At 45.1% G+C, this 22,003-nt stretch overlaps 1 protein-coding gene across 4 annotated transcripts in view; it reads left to right on the plus strand.

The window, feature by feature from the left end:
• Nucleotides 1-14,973, plus strand: part of CREB3L3 (cAMP responsive element binding protein 3 like 3) — a 34,131-nt gene extending 19,158 nt beyond the window's left edge. For all 4 annotated transcript variants that reach the window (XM_066635783.1, XM_066635782.1, XM_066635785.1 and 1 more), the window contains 6 exons: nt 1-135; nt 3,177-3,283; nt 6,140-6,208; nt 7,531-7,615; nt 9,985-10,081; nt 12,534-14,973. In XM_066635783.1, coding sequence (XP_066491880.1) covers nt 1-135; nt 3,177-3,283; nt 6,140-6,208; nt 7,531-7,615; nt 9,985-10,081; nt 12,534-12,895 — 855 coding nt within the window. In that variant the 3' untranslated portion in view covers nt 12,896-14,973. The remainder of the gene's footprint in view (nt 136-3,176; nt 3,284-6,139; nt 6,209-7,530; nt 7,616-9,984; nt 10,082-12,533) is intronic.
• The last annotated feature ends 7,030 nt before the right edge of the window (nt 14,974-22,003 follow it).

The raw sequence follows: 22,003 nt of genomic DNA on the forward strand, positions 1-22,003 counted from the left end.
CATCAGCAGACCATGAATCCATCCCTGATGAAGCAAAGCCCTAGAAGTTGCCAGGAACTGGTTCTAACAGAGGATGAGAAAAAACTGTTGGCCAAAGAAGGGTTGATGCTGCCCACCCAGCTGCCCCTCACCAAGGTAAGAAGCTATGACACTGAATTCTTACCACATGGAAGCCTAGGAAAACTGGTCAAGGGCTATATTTAAGGGGCCCACACAAGTGCATGAACCCCCCCCTTCAGCTGCACAGTGTGCAACTGGGTCATGATGCTGTCCCCAGACATTTGGTGATGATGTCATTGCATCATCACCGAACTTCTGGGTTGCCCTGCTCCAGGCTGTGTGGAGCTCAGCATGGTCATAAGAACATAAGAAGAGCCCCGCTGGATCAAGCCAAAGGCACATCTAGTCCAGCTTCCTGTATCTCACAGTGGCCCACCAAATGCCCCAGGGAGCACACAAGACAACAGGCACAACCTGTGTCCTGGTGCCCTCCCCTGCATCTGGTAGTCAGAGGCAGTTTGCCTCTAAAACCAAGAGCTTGCACATACCTACTGTGACTTGTAACCTGTAATGAACTTCTTCTCCTGAAATTTGTCCAATCCCCTCTTAAAGGCATCCAGGCAAGATGCTATAACTACTTCTTGTGGCAAAGAGTTCCACAAACTAATTACACACTGAGTAAATAAATATTTTCTTCAGTCTGTCCTAACTCTCCCAACACTCAGCTTTCGTGGATGTCCCCTGGTTCTTGTGTTATGCGAGAGGGAAAAGAGTGTCTCTCTATCCTCTCTGTTCATCCCCTGCATGATTTTGTATGTCCCAATCATGTCCCCCCTCAGGCGCCTCTTTTCTAGACTGAACAGGCCCAAACGCTCTAGCCTTTCCTCATAAGGAAGGTGCCCCAGCAATCCTCTTAGTTGCTCTCTTTTGCACCTTTTCCATTTCCACTATGTCCTTTTTGAGATGTGGCGACCAGAACTGGATACAATACTCCAGGTGTGGCCTTACCATCGATTTGTACAACGGCATTATAATATTAGCTGTTTTGTTCTCAATACCTTTTCTAATGAGTCTTGCAAGTCAGCTACCATCAAAGGTTTCTTGTGACAGTGAGTTCCGCAGGTAGATTATGCAATGGCCCTATCATTGATTTGTACAACGACATTACAATATTAGCTGTCTTATTCTCAATGCCTTTCCTAATGATCCCAAGCATGGAATTAGCCTTCTTTACTGCCGCCGCGCATTTGGTCAACACTTTCATTGAGCTGTCCACATGGACCCCAAGATCTTTCTCCTGATCTGTCACAGACAGCTCAGATCCCATTAGCCTATATGTGGAATTTTGATTTTTTTGCCCCAATGTGCATGACTTTAAACTTACTTACATTGAAACGCATCTGCCATTTTGCTGCCCATTCTGCCAGTCTGGAGAGATCCTTCTGGAGCTCTTCACAATCTCTTCTGGTCTTCACCACTCGGAAAAAGTTTGGTGTCATCTGCAAACTTGGCCACCGTGCTGCTTAGCCCTGCCTCGGGGTCATTTATGAAGAGGTTGGAAAGCACTGGTCCCAGGACAGATCCTTGGGGCACATCGCTTTTCACCTCTCTCCATTGTGAAAACTGGCCATTGACACCCACTCTCTGCTTCCTGGACCTCAACTAGTTCCTAATCCAGGAGAGGACCTGCCCTCTAATTCCCGGACTGTGGAGCTTCCTCAGCAGTCTTTGGTGAGGGACCATGTCAAATGCCTTCTGAAAGTCCAGATATATAATGTCCACGGGTTCTCCTGCATCCACATGCCTGTTGACCTTTTCAAAGAATTCTAAAAGGTTTGTGAGGCAAGACTTACCCTTACAGAAGCCATGCTGATTCTCCCTCAGCAAGGCTTGTTCTTCTTTGTGTTTTAAGATTTTATCTTTGATGAAGCATTCCAGTGGATTCCACCATCTTACCTGGAACAGACGTGAGAATGACTGGCCTATAATTTCCCAGGTCCCCTCTCCTTCCCTTTTTAAAGATCAGTGTGACATTTGCTATCCTCCAATCTTCCGGCACCGCGGCCGTTTTAAGGGACAAGCTGCATATTTTAGCCAAGAGATCAGCAACTTCATTCTTCAGTTCCTTTATAACTCTTGGGTGGAGGTGTATGGCTACACATACAGGGTACTTACAGGGTACACTGGCCAAGAGGTAAGAGTTGCTTTGCTGGATCAAACCAGAGAACTCTCTGTCCAGCATCCTGCTTCCCAAACATTCAAGACTGTTCTCCCCAGGGACATGTAAACTGTGTCTAGGAAATCTCAATATCCTTTATGATCTTTTTCCTGCTTCTTTTCTGGTCATTAGAATAACATACAAATTGCATGAGCTGAACTGCTGGATCAAAGCAGCGTTCCTCAAATTGGCTCAGCAATGCCAACAGTTACTTCAGTGGAGCATAATGAATCTCCTGTCAAATTACTCCAGGATTAGTTGACATGATTCACTTTGCAAACTTATTGAGAGTCACAGGAAAAGCAGAACAAAGCCTGCAATTTTCAGTCAGGGCTGGCTGGCCCAAACCCTTTTGGTAACAGACATGGGAAAATCAGTTGGCATCTTTCCCCTTTACCCTAACATGGGACACAATTCACTGGGATGTTATCCTAGCTGCACAAGCCTCACTAAGGTGGACAAGAGCTGCCCCAGAGCCCTTGGCACTGCTGAAGTATCCTCTGGATCGCACTAGTGATCATCCTGCATTGAATATATGTTGACACATATGAATGTCAGTTGCTGGTAAGCAACAGTGAGAGAGGACCGTTTGCCTATGTGTCCCACTTCTGGGTTTCCCAAAAACATCTGGCAGGCCACTGTGGGAAGCAGGATACTGGACAGAGAGTTCTCTGGTTTAGGAGAAGGGTAAACGAAGACTGCAATAGTATACATACGTTCCTGGGAATAAGCCCCATTGAACACAGTGATGGTAACTTCTATGCATAGGATTGCACTGCAAGGTACTCACTCAGTGCTCGACTATTACAACTGCTTTAATCTTCACAGGAGAGAGGCAGCCTTTCTATTTAGACATGCCATCCACCTTCACCCAAGGCAGGCTGTAATACACATGTCTAACTCAGAGCCCCACATGGCTAGAAGCTATTTGTTAAACTGTGCCCTTTGCATCTGCCAGTATGAGGAGAGGGTGCTGAAGAAAATCCGCAGAAAGATACGGAACAAACAATCTGCACAAGAAAGTCGGAAGAAGAAGAAGGAATATATCGATGGTTTGGAAAGCCGGTAAGGCATCCCTTCCCATTCTTTTCATTCCTGTTTCCCCAGCATCTGATGATGGTGGCAAGTTGTGTGGGGAGTTTCTGTGCACTTGAAGTCTTGCTAGGCAGTAGATCAACCAACTGGCTGACTCAGATCAGAATGGGAAATTCAGCTTAGATTTGCTACCTTTTAGTTCTTTGCTCTCTCAGCCTCCAAAGCAACACTGCTCTTTCCCACAAGTGGCACACCAGGGACGTGCGGTCCAGGTGAGGCAGAACTACCCCATTGTAGTCCATTGAAAAGCAACTCCCCTGCCTGCTTACACCCGAGGAGGCTCTCCTTACACCAGCTTTTTCAAGTGTAAGGAGATCCTCCTCAGGGCAGGGCAGCTGCAGTGCTTTTCCATGGACTATGATGGGGTGGTTATGCCTCACCTGTCACACTCTCACTGCACGTCCTGTGGCACACAGTGCCCCTCCCACTATATGTAAGGCTACCTCCTCAATGTCATCTCCATTTTCACTTGGTTTCATCTGCCCTGGACTTTCTGTCTCTTTGGCAACCGTAGACAGAACAACCTGTCCTTAAGACCTGGGTTAAATTTTAATTTCAGCCAAACTGAACTTTCAGATCCCTCCACTTACCCAAACATTGTGCCATTTTTTCAACACGTTTGTTTTACTGACAGCTCGCCCCAAGCAGCTATAACATTCATGGACATTTCCCAACATCACAGCGGTTTGGCCAGAAGCCCCATGATGGTTTACAGACAGATTGGCAAGTGCCAGTTTTTATCCTCTTACACATTACAGCCATAACAAAATTTGCTTAGCACCAGCAGCACCACACGTGAAGCAGAACCTAAAGTGGATTCACACAACTAGAGATGGTGGTGTAGCTAGGTCATTTGATAGCCGGGGCCCATAAATTTTTGTCACTCCATATGACATAATTAATTAATTATGTGAATTATGTGAATTCACATAATTAATTATGTGAATTAATTAATTAATGTGAATGAATGAATGAATAATTAATTAATTAAGTAAGTATTAATTGATTATTAATTCATTCCCATTTTTATACCACCCTTCCTCTAAGCAGCTCAGGATTTGAAATGAATAATAATAATGGCCAGAAAATAAATGTAGTGACTATTTCCCCACAAGCAATGGATGAAATTCTGCATCAAATGGTATTTAATATGATAGTATTACTCCTAAAAGCAATGATTTCCAGAATTTTGGTCACTAGGGTGTCACCCCCCCCCCAAATGTCTAATTGACCTGTTTTGAGTTAAGGCAGTGGTTCTCAAACATTTAACACTGAGACCTACTTTTTAGAATGACAATCTGTCCAGGACCCACTGGAAGTGATGTCATGGCTGGAAGTGACACCATCAAACACAATAAAATAAATAAGTATAAATAATTAAAGAAAAACAAATAATTAAATAAGGGGATGCCAGCTCTGTTCCACCAAGTGATTTTTCTCTGTAGCCTGCCTGCAAGAACACCCCCCCACCCAAAAAAAAAAATAATCAGTGAGATTTTCAGCCCTCCTCAGTGCCCAGTTCAGTGTAAATTCTTATATTTCAAGCATAGCTCTATCAGGACCCACCTGGCTTTGCAAGTCTAAAAACAAATAAAATGGACCTTACCAGCTGAAGCCTCTGTTTTATTCTTTGGGGGTGCTGCCTTCTGGAGCATTTGTTGAGCTCCACTTTCATCGGATTGGGACCATGCAGCTAGCCTTACATTCCCCTTTGCCTGACTTAACCAGGAGCCAAGGCACTTTTGCTTACTTATGAGTAAATGCGACCTTGTGGCTTACTTTCGCTTTCCATAGGGCTCACTACATTTGTCTGCATGGAGGGAGGGACTTCCTTCTTGGGTGTTTTTTGGGGGCTGCTTTCATTGGATAGGAATAATTCTGGTGTCATTGGATTCCTCTCAGCCTGCCTTTTCCGATGAACTATGGCAAGTTCGCCTACTCACGCATAAATGCGCAATATGGCTCGGTTTCATTTTCCATAGGGTTCCATACATTTTTTTTGTTTCTGATTTTCTGGCCATAACTTTTAATGGAAAGGAGATATTTCAATCAGGTTTTTTGCATTGTATTCCGCTGGAAATTCTGCATCCAACAGTGTATAGCATGATGGGGTTATTCCAAACCTCTGTGATGTTAGCGATGTTGGGGCATTTGTGGTGTCACCCCCCAAGGGTGGCACCCAGGGCAGACCACCCCCTGCCCCCCGCTAGCTACGCCACTGACTAGAGAGGCTGAAATCTGCAAGTTTTGATTTCTGATGCTGATTTCTAGTTTCACTGGCATGGGCAACTGTCTTAGAATGGCCCCTTTTGTATAGTTGTATACTTCATTGGGGAGGGGGAAATTATCTGCAGGTGGGTACACAAAATGGGGTATGTGTCCAGATGCACACCTAGTGCAAATGTTGTCCCCTGCTTTCAGTGGGATGCACGTCTGAATGTACATCCTATTCAAAGTAATGGACACTTCCCTCATTTATATCCACATGCCCATACTACTGACAGTATCTTCTGTTGGATATATGTTTGGAAACACAAGCTGATAAGCATGTGGTTTATGCCCACAGTCCCTAAGGCAAGAAGGTTGTTTCCATGGATAAATGGAAAAGTGGAAAACTTGTAGAAATAAGGGGGCAGGCTTTGCACATCCCTACCCACAATTATTTTCCCTTCCCCTGTGTTGATGTATTTGCATGTGGCTGAACCAGTCTCATGAAAGATATAATTCTTGTGCTGATCTTGTTAACTAGCAGAACTCATTCCTTGTCTGTTGGCTTTTGCTGCAGAGTTCTTTGCATTTACCTCTGCTGGCTTTGTTTCCTTCCAGGATGTCTGCCTGTACAACTCAGAATCAGGAGCTGCAACGAAAAGTTGTTCACTTGGAGAAGCAGAACTTGTAAGTTGGCTGCTTTGGCAATCCAGCTCCTCCCAGGGTATTGGGTAGGGGTAAGGAGGATGCTGAAGCTCTTAGCATCTCTGAAATGCCAGCTGACAGTATTCACCAGGTAGGTTCCAATAAAAGGAGATACAAAGTAGGTAAAATGATCAGGGGGCATAGCCTAGTCATAGAGCCCTTGTGTTGCAGCAGAAGGTCCTGGGTTCAGTACCTAGCAAAATCTGCAAGCTGCTTCTAGTCTGAGCAGTGGCGTTCCTGATGGTTTTCCTGCCAGGGCCCACTATCCCACTTGCCGTCCCCTAACCGGAAGTAATTGTGGTCATGTTATCATCACTGCAGTTACCTCTGGCACACCACCTTCTCCATTCCCCCTTTGAGAAAAAGGGGGGAGGGGGCAACCCACGCTCCAACAGAGCTTTTTCACGCCACTGGTACCGCCTGCCTCCTGGGCACCTTCCAGCGGCATGAGAAAGCTCAGAAGGAGCCGTCTGTACTACTAGGAGCAGTGCGAATGGCTCCTTTGGGGCTTGAAGTGGCACAGGCCTCCTCTGAAATTGGAGGAGACATGCACTGCTTCCTGCTGGGTGGGCTCCTCAGCTGTTCTGAGGGTTGCCCTCCTCTCCTCCCCTCTCAGGAATGGTACCTAGAGCAGCTGCAAGAGTACAGTCACTCCAGGCATGGTTCATCTCTCATTGGAGGTCTGCCTGCCTCTCCTCCTCTTTAAAGAAAAGGGAGGAGTGTGGCTTTCAGATCAGCACGGAACCGCGGCCACATGGCTGCACTGCTGCAACCACTGTGGGCATGGTTCCAGATCAATTAAAAAGTTGGTGGCAGGGAGGGGGCGGGTTGCAGTGCCATCTCTGGGCACCTAAATTCCTGGCACTTTGGGCATTTGCACCCCCTGCCCCCTCCAGATCTGCCACTGAGTCTGAGTAAGTACTGGCCTAAGTGACTCAGTATAAGGTAGTTTCATACGTACAAGGTATCATCCTATCTAATTTTTTTATTGTTCAAAGGACTGAGATGACATCAGGGCTGGCCCAACCATGAGGCCAACTGAAGCCATTGCCTCAGGCAGCAGATGTGGGGCTGTCCATCTCTTGACTCCACTGTGGGGCTGTCTTACTTGACTCCACTACTCTTCCTTCTTCCCCTCTCTGGATTGAAAAAGGGAAAGTGGAATAGAGAGGAAGATGAAATGTGGGGGGGGGGGGGAGAGCTGAGCTAAAATGTTAGTGTGGGAAGAGCAGAAGCTGGCATATCATTGGGCAGGAGGTTCTGGGCAAGCCCTGGGTGACATTGTATGTTTTGTTTGCTTCCAGGTCTCTGCTACAACAGCTGAAGAAACTTCAAGCTTTGGTGATTCATTCCAGCAGCAAAGCAGCTCAGACAGGCACTTGTGTGGCGGTATGTGGGGGATGATGTATGTAGTGGTAGGGAGTCATGGGAGATAGTTCTAATTTTTTATCTCTCCAAGACAGAACTCCTGGTAATAAGGCTTTGGAAGGAAACCGCATTACAACAAAGGCTGAGCCTATGTTGTGCTAGAACAGGGGTCTCCAATTTTTCAGTAGGAGGGACACATCATATATTTTACATATTTTTGCGGGCCAAAAATAAATCTGTTATATATAGGGTGGAGGAGAGCGATGCAGAGCACACTGGCTCTGTCTGATCTGTTGCAAAACCCATTTTGTTATGATTTGTTTATGCATGTGCAAAAATGATGCTTCCTCACTGTGATAGTTTTACGGCATTGTTGAAAAGTCAACATATAGAGACCTAATTTGTTTTATAAGCAGGGGTGAGGTTAACACTGAATAATTATGGTTTGAGGGTCTTACAGCATATGGCCTGGGTGACTGAAATGAGGGTTAGCCAGGATGACACCATTCTGACCATTCACGTAAGAATAGAAAGGAGTGTGGCAGACAGAACTGCACATGTTAATTGCCTGACTGCGTGGTTGGGGAAAAAATATTTTAAGTTGCTATGGTCTAGATCAGGGGTGTCCAAAGTTTTTGGCAGGAGGGCCACATCGTCTCTCTGACACTGTGTCAGGGGCCAGGGTAAAAAAGAATTAATTTACACTTAAAATTTGAATAAATTTACATAAATTTACATAAATGAATATATTACAGATGAACTTATATGAATGAATGAAGGTCTTGCAATAGCTCAAGGCCTATAAAAGGCCTTGCTCAAAGCAAGACTGGCCTTTCCTTTGCTGCTGCTACTGCATCACAGACATGAAACAGCAAGCAGTGGAGGGAGCTCTCATCCCACAGCTCATGCGAGAGGGCAAACAGTTGCCCTCACACTGAGAGCAGTTGCGTCCGGCCAGTGTGGACTCCAACAAATCTCCAGAGGGCCAGGTGCTCATTGGAGACTGGGGGCTCCCTGAGGGCTGCATTGAGAGGCCTCGAGGGCCGCAAGTGGCCCCAGGGCCGGGGTTTGGGCACCTCTGGTCTAGATAAAATCTTGTGGTGGGCTGGATGTAGCATCCAGGCTGTATTTTAGAGACCCCTGTGCTAGAGAGAAGAAGATGAAATGGAGGCGCTTAGGGGAATATACGTATTTAGTTGTGAAAATGTAGAGGCACGCTCAGGTATGGCAGGACTTTAAAGCTTTAAAAAAGTTTCCCAAATGTTCTTGGGACAGTGTTTCCAGGGTGCTATCAAGGGTGGGCTAGGGCATGGAAGAATATACTTGGGAGATTATGCTGGGGATTGAACTAGGAACCTTCTACATGCAAAGTATGTATTCTAACAGTGAATTGAGCATAGCTATGGACTTTTTGTATGATCTTGTGAAGCTGCCTTCCCTAGGGTCATGCCATTAGTATTACTTCTGGCCCAGTGTCTCATCTGTCTGGCAGCAGCTCTCTAGAGTCTGGAGCAAAGAAAGACCTTTCCTAACCTGGCTGCTGGAGGCTTTTAATGGGAAATGTCACCAATTGAACTGAGAGTGTTCTGCATGCAAAGCACATTCTCTACCATTGAGTGGTGACCATTTCATATAGGATAGTTGCAAGGAAAGGCACTCTACATGTGTTCAGAGATATGTCTTCATATGTAGTACAGGGTTGTCTTTTTTGTTTTTAAAGAAGGGTACAACCACAGATGGGAATGGGTGGTACTATATACATATAGTTGGGAGATGAGGGATGAGAACCCAAGACCATACCCTTTTTTTTCTACTGACACTGCTGCTGAAAAAAAAAAATTTGCTCACTCCATCTGCTGAGGAATTATCAAGAATCAGTAGAACTAAGCGAGACAAAGAACATTTTAACAAAACATTAAGTGGGGGTGTAACAATTCAGTAACAGAAGAAGCTGTGTTAACAGAGGCTGTAGAACACCCTGCCTTTTGGGCTTGCTGGAGTGGAGTCTTTCAGGGATTTGAATGAGAAACTTTGACTAGATGACATTCAAAGTGTTCTGCTAGATCAGATCAAGGACCCATCCAGTCTAGCATCCCATTTCCAACAGTTTCTCATCATACATCCCATGGGAAACCCACAAGTGGAATATGAAGACTCTCTGAGCAACTGTTTTGACAGTGGCATGGAGGATTAACTTAGCTTTCATGGTTAGTAGCTGTTGGTGGCCCTTCCAACCTTCTCCTCATCTATGAATTTGTCTCGTTCCCTTTTAAAGCCACGTTAGCTAGTGCACTGTAACTTGATTTCAGGAGCTCCTTGGCTCCCTGTGTACAAAGCTCAAGAGTTGAACTTGCCCATGCCTGATTCTGCTTTCTCTTTCTGGCTCTCAGGTCCTGCTGCTTTCCTTTGGCCTGTTCATCTTTCCAACCATCAGCCCTTTTGCCCGCGGCAAAGCTGAGACACAAGGTGACTTTGCACCTGTGAGAGGTGAGTAACAAAGATGAATTCCAGAGCCCCCAGCAGCACTGAGGGGAGTTAGCTTTTTTTTTTTTTTTTTTTTTTGAAGGGTTAGGGTAGTCTTGTAGACTTATAGCACTGTTGTAATATTCGGTTTGTTTATGAGAGCAGAGCATGTTGGGAGCAAGCAGATTCCCAAAAGGTGACATCAGAACCCTGATGTGGAGTCCCAGAGAATCACTGCTTCCACCCCCAGGGTAGCACTGTAGTTTTCGCCTTTTCCTGCTAAAAAGTCCCATTTGCCTCCCATGAAAATCAAACTACAGAACCAGCTTGGACCTGTCTGTCTGCCTTTACTCTAGCTGGACAGAGGACGTTGCCTTCCAAAGGCTGGAGAGAGCGATTCCCAGATATCAAGGAACATGATTGTGCTTTAGTTAAGAATCCTTGGCCGCTGTGAACTTTGCCCACTCATAGTAATCAAGGCAGCCCGAACTCATAAGAACATGAAGCTGTCCCCTCCTGCTGCTTCTCCCGTACTGCTTTAGGGAACTTAATAGGGATGGTGATGATGGAAGTGACTGGGTTTGTGCACCAGGCGTAACTGGTGACTGGTGATGACATCATTGCAGATACTTCTGGGTTGGGAGGCCAGATGCAATGCAACAAACACCAGTAAGAGGCTCCGAGTGGGTGGGTTTTCAAGCACGAAAAGCATGCTTTGGCTGAGCCGATTCTCCTATTGCTGTTTGTTGTGTCACATTACTGGTCTTGCTGCCAGGCAGTGGATGTTCAGGGATTCCGTGAATACCACTAGACACCACCTCAAATACCACTGGTGGCACCCATACCACTGGTTGGGAAACACTGTGTTAGAACAAAGCTAAATGCAGAGTTCACAGCCAGCATTGAAAAAAATGTCTTGGATTTTTGAGATGGAGCTTCTATTCAGCCCCTCTGATTCCATACATTTTATGGAATCTGTGTCTGCATATGACAACAAAGCTTCCTGATACTGGAGCAGAGATCACAGCCTACTGAGATGTTTGAGCAAGTGACCAGGGAGCAAGGATCAATAGAGGCACATCATCAGACTTTCAGAAGGCGTTTGACACGGTCCCTCACCAAAGGCTACTGAAAAAACTCCACAGTCAGGGAATTAGAGGACAGGTCCTCTCGTGGATTGAGAACTGGTTGGAGGCCAGGAAGCAGAGAGTGGGTGTCAATGGGCAATTTTCACAATGGAGAGAGGTGAAAAGCGGTGTGCCCCAAGGATCTGTCCTGGGACCGGTGCTTTTCAACCTCTTCATAAATGACCTGGAGACAGGGTTGAGCAGTGAAGTGGCTAAGTTTGCAGACGACAACAAACTTTTCCGAGTGGTAAAGACCAGAAGTGATTGTGAGGAGCTCCAGAAGGATCTCTCCAGACTGGCAGAATGGGCAGCAAAATGGCAGATGCACTTCAATGTCAGTAAGTGTAAAGTCATGCACATTGGGGCAAAAAATCAAAACTTTAGATATAGGCTGATGGGTTCTGAGCTGTCTGTGACAGATCAGGAGAGAGATCTTGGGGTGGTGGTGGACAGGTCGATGAAAGTGTTGACCCAATGTGCGGCGGCAGTGAAGAAGGCCAATTCTATGCTTGGGATCATTAGGAAGGGTATTGAGAACAAAATGGCTAGTATTATAATACCGTTGTACAGATCTATGGTAAGGCCACACCTGGAGTATTGTGTCCAGTTCTGGTCGCCGCATCTCAAAAAAGACATAGTGGAAATGGAAAAGGTGCAAAAGAGAGCGACTAAGATGATTACGGGGCTGGGGCACCTTCCTTATGAGGAAAGGCTACGGCGTTTGGGCCTCTTCAGCCTAGAAAAGAGACGCTTGAGGGGGGACATGATTGAGACATACAAAATTATGCAGGGGATGGACAGAGTGGATAGGGAGATGCTCTTTACACTCTCACATAATACCAGAACCAGGGGACATCCACTAAAATTGAGTGTTGGGCAGGTTAGGACAGACAAAAGAAAATATTTCTTTACTCAGCGTGTGGTCGGTCTGTGGAACTCCTTGCCACAGGATGTGGTGCTGGCGTCTAGCCTAGACGCCTTTAAAAAGGGATTGGACGAGTTTCTGGAGGAAAAATCCATTATGGGGTACAAGCCATGATGAGTATGCGCAACCTCCTGATTTTAGGAATGGGTTAAGTCAGAATGCCAGATGTAGGGGAGGGCACCAGGATGAGGTCTCTTGTTATCTGGTGTGCTCCCTGGGCATTTGGTGGGCCGCTGTGAGATACAGGAAGCTGGACTAGATGGGCCTATGGCCTGATCCAGTGGGGCTGTTCTTATGTTCTTATCAGTCTTCGGCTCCCAGAAGATAGATAGGCAAACCATCCTTTGCTAATGCTTGCCATGCCTTTTATCCCTCCCTTTTGCTAATGCTGGTCATGTCTTGTTGTCTCTCCCCCTCCCCCCAGTCTTTTCCAGGTCCCTCCATGATGATGCTTCTTCCAGAGTTGTGTATTCCCTGGCAAAAGATGCTGGCCTGACTCCCAAAGAGCCCGAGAAGCCCCTTTGGATGGAATATGCACATGAACCACATGATGGGCAAAGCACAACCCTCAGCAGATTAATCGGAAGCCGCGTACTCTCGCAGCCTCACAAGGCAGGAGAGGCCATCTTGAGCAATGGCACAGAGGCCTTCTCAGAGGGGACACATGCAGACTTGGAGGGTCTTGGGCATGTGGACCACATTTCTGGGCATGGCTTTGCATCGGTGGCATGGACAGAGTCTAGTCACCCTGGCAAGGTGGTTCTGGAGCAGGCTGGGGAGCTGTGACTGTCCCCTCCTGCTGCTTCCCCCGTACTGCTTTAGGGAACTTAATAGGGATGGTGATGATGGAAGTGACTGGGTTTGTGCAGACAAAGCTGCTTCTGTCTCATTGAGCAAGAATGAAAAGTTGTGGAGTCATCTTGGTGCTGCATGAGAGAGCCAGAGATGGTGTAAAGAGCCTCTTCTCCTCTGGCCCCATCTCAGCAGGAAGTGGCAGAAAAGTGGCAAGCTCTAGCCCACCTCCCATTTTAAAGTCACATAGTGTCTTCAAACGCATTGCTTCCTTGGGCACTGTGGATGGTAGGAGAGGGCATGGGGTAGTCCAGCCAAGTCAGAACCAAATTGTATGATTATGGGGAGGAGGACAGGAGCTATATATAGCACTGAAGTCCCAATCTTGGGACAATTGGGGGGGAGGGAATCTGACTAGCAAACTGGCTGCTGAGATTTTACTAGGCCCTGGCTATATTTTCAATTATATTTCTATAACCAACATGGCTAGAAGCTTGCCTTAAAAAAAATTCAAAAGCTGCACATATGAAACTATCATCTACTGAGCCAGACCATTGGTTCATCTAGCTAAGTTTTGTCTACATTGACTGGCAGCAGCATTCTAGGGTCTCAGGCAGAGCTTTTTGTTAGCCCTACCTGCTAATGTTTCAAGGGGTTGAGCCTGAGATCTTCTGAATGCAAAAGAGGTGCTCTGCCACTGAGGTCCAGAGTAACTTTTGTGCCCTCCCAGAATTATGACATACACACAGTCCTGGCTGTACTGCAGAATGAGAGTTGAAAGTGCCAAAGGCTCACACAGTCTAGTCCTCAGCTCCAATTCTCTCTTTACCTTTTATTATTATTATTATTTTTTAAATATTTATTTTAGTTATATCCCATGGTTTCCCAGTAGTTTCTCTTGCAAGAAATGGAGCAAATCCACCCCCACAGCTCAAGACCCCCTACTGCATCTGGTACTCCCAGACATAGGCTCCTTTTTTTGCCTCTTTTTTTTTTTTAAACTCCTGTTTTTGTTTTTTAAAAAAAACTCCTGGACCCAAGTCCAAAAACACACACAATGTCATGCCACATTTGAAGTATAGAATTTGTAGTTGACTTAATGCAACCCATCATCACAGGTCAGAGGAGTATTCTTCATACATAATGGCACTCACAGGTATAAATGAGCCATGATTTCAAAAAGGGAAAAATTGGCAAGTTATCCTTGAGGCAGCTGTCACAGATACTTGTTGCTAAGCTCATTGAGATGGCTTGCATAATTAAATGTGTGCCTACTTCCAAGAAGGAACTATAAATGCCAAAGCAGCAGTTAAGGCCACACCCCCAGAAATTAAGTTGTCTTTCTCAGGAGTAGTTGTGCATCTAATCTTCCGGTCCCAACTCCACAACAGTAGCTTGCAGAAATATCCACCTGCCCCAGCTTACAAATGTTTCTTTGGAACTGACCTAGAGCTTGCTTCCTGAGTTTGTGCTGACTTAAATTCCCTACCCAGACCCCTTGTTTAGACAAGGGGTTTCCCTAACCCAGGCGTGCATGAAAAACATTTGCTTCTGGCAAATAATGTCTAAAATAAATCATTTTGAAGGTGACCTATTTCATCTTGTCTGGCTTGTCCAGAGATAGCTACGATCAGCAAAAAGGCTGAGAGGATGGTAGTGGCAAGATTTTGGGGGTCCTAAGCTAAGAACAGTTGACTGATGTAAAGTGAGACTTTGCTCATTCTGCATTTGACTACATTGGATGCCAAGTGAGGATGGTGGAGCTTTTGGGAGAGCTGGGGAAGGCATAGCTGGTCTTGGGAAATATGCAGGAAACACCCCAAGACTGGCCCTGGATAGAGCATATGAATCATTTGATACTGATGAGATAAGTATGTGAACTCTCCAATGGGGATGAGGGATGGAAGCAGACTGAGATAGGAATTTAGATGTGAACCTTTGCCATAATTGCCCCCCCCCAGAATGTAAGAAGCAAGAAAATAAGCATACCTGACTGTTTTAATATGATGCATGTAGTGTACATATAAAAATCAACTGCAATTTGAGTTCAAATGAAGAATATGACATACAAATGACTCAGTTTGTCTCTTCCTTTCCACATTCTATGCTGCACTTAAGGACCTCCAAACAATGAATAAATTACTCTCTTAAGGGCTGTGCCAATCAGAGTTTTTGAAATGAATATGGGTCTTCCCCTCCCACCTCTACAGAGTGGCACGCAAAATAATCTTTTCCCCCCAGGAATTAAGTTATAGGCTTCCCTGGGAGTAGGTATACCCAGGAAGTATGAGTGGTAGCCAATCCCCTGCTGCAGGGACAGAGCTATGCAAAGCAACAGCATCTCTGTATTGGGTCCCACTTCTGACTCTAAAGTGGAGCTGAAATAGGGTTGCCAGTTTTTCAGCTGGTCTATTTACCTGTGCCATTAACAGTTTTTCAGGAATTATTTTTACAGCAGATTTTTATCTCTGTGCTGTAAAATGCTTCACTGGCTGATTTCTGCAGATCAAGCAGCTGTTGAAGGCCAAACGAGCTGGGTTTCTCTCTGCATCTGATGGTGGCAGTGAAACCCAGATCTAAAGAAAACTGTGTGTGAACTTGCATTTTGTAAATTTTTAAAATGCATTTGACACTCAATACATTTCAGATGATCACATTTGGATGGTAAATTTTGATTACATGAACATGCAGAAAACGAACGCTAGTGACAGTTAGGGTCACATGAATAAGCCATAAGCCAGGAAGTTCAAGGTTTAAATTTTACTTCAGCCCAGATCTCAGTCAGTGGCCTTAGACAAGCTGGTATTTTCTCATTTACAGTCCATCTCCCCCAACCTGCATTATGGGGAATAAGAACAGTGGCCTACTGGTGTAAGGATTAAGGGCCATATCCTGTCCAAATTTCCAGCACTGATGTAGCTGTGCCAATGGGGTTTGCGTTGCACCCTGCTATGGGGGGACAGTCTTGGAGGCCTCCTCAAGGTAAGGGAACATTTGTTCGCTTACCTCGGGCCTTCACTGAGGTTGCATCGGTGCTGGAAAGTTGGATAGGTTTGGGCCCTAACTGAGCTACAGTGCAATCCTATGCTTATCTACTCAGAAATAAGCCTCATTGTGTTCAGTAGGGCTTACTCCCAGGAAAGTGTTATAGGATTGCAGCCTGACAGCCCAATCCTATGCAGGTCTACTCAGAAGTAAATCCTATTGTGTTCAGTGGGGCCTACTCCCAGGAAAATGTGCATAGGATTGTAGCCTTAGGCTGCAATCTTATTTGTACTTATGTGGTAGTATTCCCTACTGAACATAGTGGAACTTACTTCTGAGTAAAAACATTTAAGGTTGTACTGTTAATGTCTCTAATACACTTTGACTGCTAGAAATGTCATACATAAATGTTAAGAATTATGATTAAATATTAACAGTTGTTGGCAATCACTTAGGTAGATAATTTTAGTGGCTGCCTTGTCAAATGTTTTATTCCATTTCCTCCCCCCCCCCCCACCCAATTCCATTTTTGTAATACAGAGGAAATGCAAATCTGAATGTTTCCAAGTCAGTTCCACTTAGGAGAATTTGCTTCAGAAAATTTCCCTGTAGCTCACTTTGGATTTAGTATCTACAGATAAAATATATGAATGAGAATCTGGAGTTTACATCTTAGAACATTTGAAAAATGCTGAAGATAAAGGCTTTCTTTTTCTTCAGAAGAGAAGGAATCATTTTAAACATGCCTAGGCTACAGGACTTGGTAACTTGGCGGGAGAGGAAATGCTCTGAAAACAAAGGGATGTCTGGGGTTTTCAGCTCGAATTTGGTCTGTCCATATGCAGTTAGAAAAATTTTTAAAGGAACTAACAGAAAAGGGAGCTATGGTATTATTTTGCCTTGGGTGTCCACATACATTCAGTTAACACATAATCAGAACTTTGGATAGCTCCGAAGCTGACCCTGGGAGAGCAGAGCAGGGGAAAGAAGAAAAACACCCAGGACTGGTTTCTGAGATCCCTGTTAAAAAGGGATGGTGACAGCAGTGGCGTAGCTAATGATCATGTAGCCCAGTGCCAAGCTCAATTTGTTGCCCCAGAAGTGATGTCACAACTGGAAGCGACATCATGCCCAGGCTTTTTAAAATGTGAAAATTGGGGGGGAACCCACCTCTTCCCCCCAGCAGCTCATCACCCACTTGCTCTGCTGCCTCCCCCCAGTCAGTGGCATAGCAACTATCTGCTACCCGGGGTCAATTATTATTATTGTTATTATTATTAACAGTATTTATATACCGCTTTTCAACTAAAAGTTCACAAAGCGGTTTACAGAGAAAAATCAAATAACTAAATAGCTCCCTGTCCCAAAAGGGCTCACCATCTAAAAAGATGCAAAAGAATACCAGCAGACAGCCACTAGAACAGATACTGCTGGTGGGTCAAAGAAGATTTTGTAGCCCCCCCCCCCTGCACAATAAAATCAAATTTAATTAAGTAAATAAATAAAGTTATTGGTTCCATGCTGTATCATAATAACATCCCATTGGCACTCAGAACAATCAGTCTTATAGGTCACTATGGAGTTAAGCAAATCAACTTTTTGTTCCATAAGACAGTTGTGTTTTCATTTTCTGCTTAATTGGCTATAATTTTTGATAGAATGCAGATATTCCAGTGCAGTTTGTTTCATTGCATTCTGCATTAAATCACCTTTCCAATGATGTATAACATGATGGTATTATTCATACATACCAAGATTTTCACAATTTTGGTCATGAGTGTCAAGCTCAGCTTGTTGCCCCCCTAAAGCTTGATGCCTGGTGCAACTGCTACCCCCTGTACCCCCTAAGCTATGCCATTGGGTGACAGGAAGAACATGTTAAGAGCCTTGCTGGATTAGAACAAGGATCCACTTTAATTGGGCATCCTGTTTCCTACCAATGCTTCCAGGGAGCTCACAAAAAAGAGAAAGAAAGCAACAGCCCTCTCCTGTTTGTCCCTAGGATCCACTATACTGCCTCTGTACATGGAGGTTCCATTTGTTTATTCTGGCAAATAGCTGCTGATCAACCTCATCTCCATGAATTTGCCTCATGCTCTTGTAGTATGGTCTAAGCCATAACATGTTGTTACCACATCATGTGGCAGTGAGTTCCAAAAATTATATGTTGAGTGACAAAATGCTGTCTCTTGTCTGTCCTGACCACCCTGGCTGGTTTTCACAATGTCTTTTGGGGATTAAAAGCACCTGTAACAGACATGCAACTCTGTTTAAATAAGGCGATCTGCTTTTTCTGCTGATTGCAGAACTCAACTTTTCTTCATGCAGTATCTGACATACAATGTGAGCTCCTCATTGTATTTCCCAATGTTGAAAGACAAACTGGGTTTTCATGCATTCCCATAAGCTACCCTTGGAAGACAAACTGAGCAAGAACTTTAAGATGAGCTTGGGTAAGGATGATGGTGGCTGCACTTAGTGGGATTAGATTGATGAGGTGTGGTGCAACTTGACAGAGGATGTGATGGCAGCAGCATGGACTGTGTAAAAAAGGAAAGGGGAGCCCATGCTCCTCAAAAGTCTGCGTGCAGGGTCTCTTAAGGAATTTTTAGGGGCAACATTGGGACCCAAATTGGTCCCACTAGAGGGTGTTTGAGGTCACACTTCTGGTGTGGTCCCATGCAAAAACAAGCACCACACTCTCAAGCAAAAAGAAGTCTTTCATAGTCCTGCTACTAGAGAACCTGGCATCCTGTCCATGCAAAGTATGAGCTCTACCACTGAGGAAAAGAGTAAGTTGCCTTATACCCAGTGGCATCGCTAGGAGGGTGCGGGGGGTGCAGGCCGCACTAGGTGACACGCACAGGGGGGTGATGCGCACTGGGGGGGGACACTAAAATTGCGGTGGTGAGGAGTAACCCCTTCATATTTATACCGTTGGATGTGGAATTTCGAGTGAAATGCAATGCAAAATACCAGAATGAAATATCTCCTTTCTATCAAAAGATATGACCAAAAAACTGGAGAAAAAATGCATGGATCCCTATGGAAAGTGAAAGTGAGCCATATTGCGCGGTTACTCGTGAATAGGTGAACTTGCCTTAGTCCGTTGGAAAGGGCAGGCTGAGAGGAGTCCAACAACACCAGAATGGTCCTGATCCAATAAGTGCAGCCCCCAAAAACACCTGAGAAGGAAGTCCCTCCCTCCAAGCAGATGTTCTTAAATTGAACTGGGCACTGGGTAGGGCTGAAAACCTTACTGATTTTGGAAGGGAGGGTGTTATTGCAGGCAGACTACAGAGGAAATTCACTTGGTGGACCAGGGTTGGCTTCTGCTTATTTAATTATTTGTTTTACTTTAATTATTTATACTTATTTATTTTAATTTGCCTGATGATGTCACTTCTACCATGACATCACTTCTGGTGGGTCTTGGACAGATCATCATTCTAAAAGGTGGGTCCCAGTGCTAAAAGTTTGAGAGCTGCTGCAATAAGGTGTTAGTAAGTTGACACCCTGGGGCGGGGGGGTTGTGACACCACTAGTGACCAAAATCACTAAAATCACAGTTTGGAGGAATAACACCAGCATGTTATATATCAATCAATGCATCATTTCATGCAGAATGTATTCTATCTTTGTTTTATCAAAAGGTACAGCCAAAAATCCAGTGGGGGTGGAGTGATGGTACATCACCACACCCACCACCTGGGGTGCTACCCTGCCCACTGCATGGGGGGTGACGCGCTGGCATCCCGCACCGGGTGACGCAAACCCTAGTGACGCCACTGCTTATACCAGTTCAGACTATTGGTTTATCTGTGGCTGGTCTAGATGCCTTTAAAAGGGATTGGAAAGATTTATGAAGAGAAAGTTCATCACAGGTTATAGGTCATGATAACTATGCCACTGGGTTTTAGAGGTAGCCTACCTCTGAATACCAGATGCAAAGAAGTGGCTACAGAATACATGTGTGCTCACCGAGGTATCTGGTGGGCCACTGTGAGATACAGGAAACTGGACAAAGTGGACATGTGGCCTGAGCCAGCAGGGCCCTTCTGATGTTCTTGTATGGTCTATGCGGCCTGCTAGCAGCTCTCCAGGTTCCAGTTTCAGGGTCACCCCTACCTGGAGATGCTGTTAGGAATTGAAACTGGGCCCATGACTATTAAAACAGGTGTATGGCCACTGAACAACAGGCCTGTCCCCACAAATGAAGCATCTTTCTCCATAACTAAGCTTAGTGAACTGAGTCACAATTGTTGCGCACCAGCCTGAGGACAAACATTTCTCAATGTTCCCTAGTCAATGAGAATTCTCTTTTTCAAAAATGTTCTCCATCTGTGCTGTAGTGTTGGGGGCAACTTGATTCCTGCAGTGATGGGAGACGATCCACTCAAGGCCAATTTGTTCCTTGAAATGCCACATTATGTCTTCCCGGCTGTTTTCTAATGCAAAACTTGGGGGAGGCTGAATCTTCAATCAGTTTAAGCAATGTGAACCTAGAAACTGTGCTCTGAGGAAGAGAAATGTTCATTGCTGGGGTGGAAAAAGCCAGGAATTCACAGTTCAGATGAAAACCTGAACTAGATTTAGAGTAACTGTTCAAAACTCTATTGGCTGCAAAGTGAAAAGAAAAATATGTTTAAATTCATTGTCAATAGTATTTAATTCCTTATAGTGGAAAGATGGCACTTCCAGAACCAATTTTAATGTATTTTTTTAGATTTAACAACAACAACAACTCCTCGGTATTTATATACCGCCTTTCTGGTCATCGGATTTCTCCTCTGACTTTATTCAAGGCGGTTTACACAGGCAGGCGTTTCTAAATCCCTCAAGGGGATTTTTACAATTATAGAGGTTTTTTCTTTCAAGAACCAACAACATTTCAGAATTGATCTTCCTGGTTTGGTCTCACTTCTGGCCTGCAGTTCTCCCACGCAGGCTGACAAGCAGCTCCATCTCTCACATGGAGGGCAACCAAGACGCTTCTTGCTTTGTCATAGAGAGATTTGTCATAGAGTTAAATCTTTTGGAAGACTAGTGTTATGAAACATGAAATAAATGCCATGCATAAGATGAGCAGATCCTTTGCATGTTTTATTAGAGGATATTTCAAGGGTAGTGGTGACGAAGTGGATTGAAAGTGATGATCAGGGAGACAAAGGCAAGGGAAGAATGGTTGCCTTCAGCTCCTTCTTCTAGGCTGCTTGGAGGTATCTGGCTGACCAGTGCTAGAAGCAGGAGGGTAGACTAGTTGGGTATTTGATCCAATCTAGCAGGGCTCTTCTGTTAGGCAGTTTGCTGGGGTGCTCTAGGCTCCTGTCTGGGAACAGGGGTTAGGCTACAAGGCTGATGCCAGTGTCTGGTTGCAGAGGTGCCTGGGGTAAAGCTCTGTATTAGGTCCCTGATGGAGCCATCATGCACCCCCAGTGGAGCACTGAGTTCTACCATTGCCATTGTGCTAAGGGTTCAGGGATTGCCTTGATCGGACAGGTCCTGTGGTGGACCTGGGCCCGTGGTCAGGAACCAAGCTGGCCAAATTCTGGTGTCCCCACTGAAGATGCCACCTTGGCTCCTGGAGGTCCCTTTCAATTTGTTTTGTATTTTAGAAAGACAGAGTCTAATGTGTTAATTGATGTATCCTCCAAGTTTCAGAGGAATGTAAAAACAGCCTTAGTGAGAGCATTTAATACCAGACTGCTTGAATTAAGACCCTTCGGTGGGAACAGTCTAACCCATCATAGCTCTACCATGAAAAGTCTTGCTGGGAGTGTCCTCTTCCTGCCACATCCAATCTTTATGTACAACCATGCTACAAGTAAGGGGCATGCTGAGATTCCATGCAGAGCACATGCAGAATAATTATGGAATTCAGCTTTTTTGGAATCCAAGCTTTCATTTTTATTTTTATTTTCAAAGACAATAAAGTTTCTAGTCATGGCCACAGAATGGCTTGGGAGAGAAGGTGCATAGGAGGGGGCAATGCCTGCTGAACTTTCTGGAGACAGTGGGGTGACTTTACAAGAACTCGAGTTGTCAGAGGTGGGCCTCACAGAGCTCCTTGAAACCCCTATGTACAAAAGCAAAAGCTTAATATTCAAAATAAGAGAA

The sequence above is a fragment of the Tiliqua scincoides genome, chromosome 8 (assembly GCF_035046505.1).
Source record: "Tiliqua scincoides isolate rTilSci1 chromosome 8, rTilSci1.hap2, whole genome shotgun sequence".
Classification (NCBI taxonomy): domain Eukaryota; kingdom Metazoa; phylum Chordata; class Lepidosauria; order Squamata; family Scincidae; genus Tiliqua; species Tiliqua scincoides.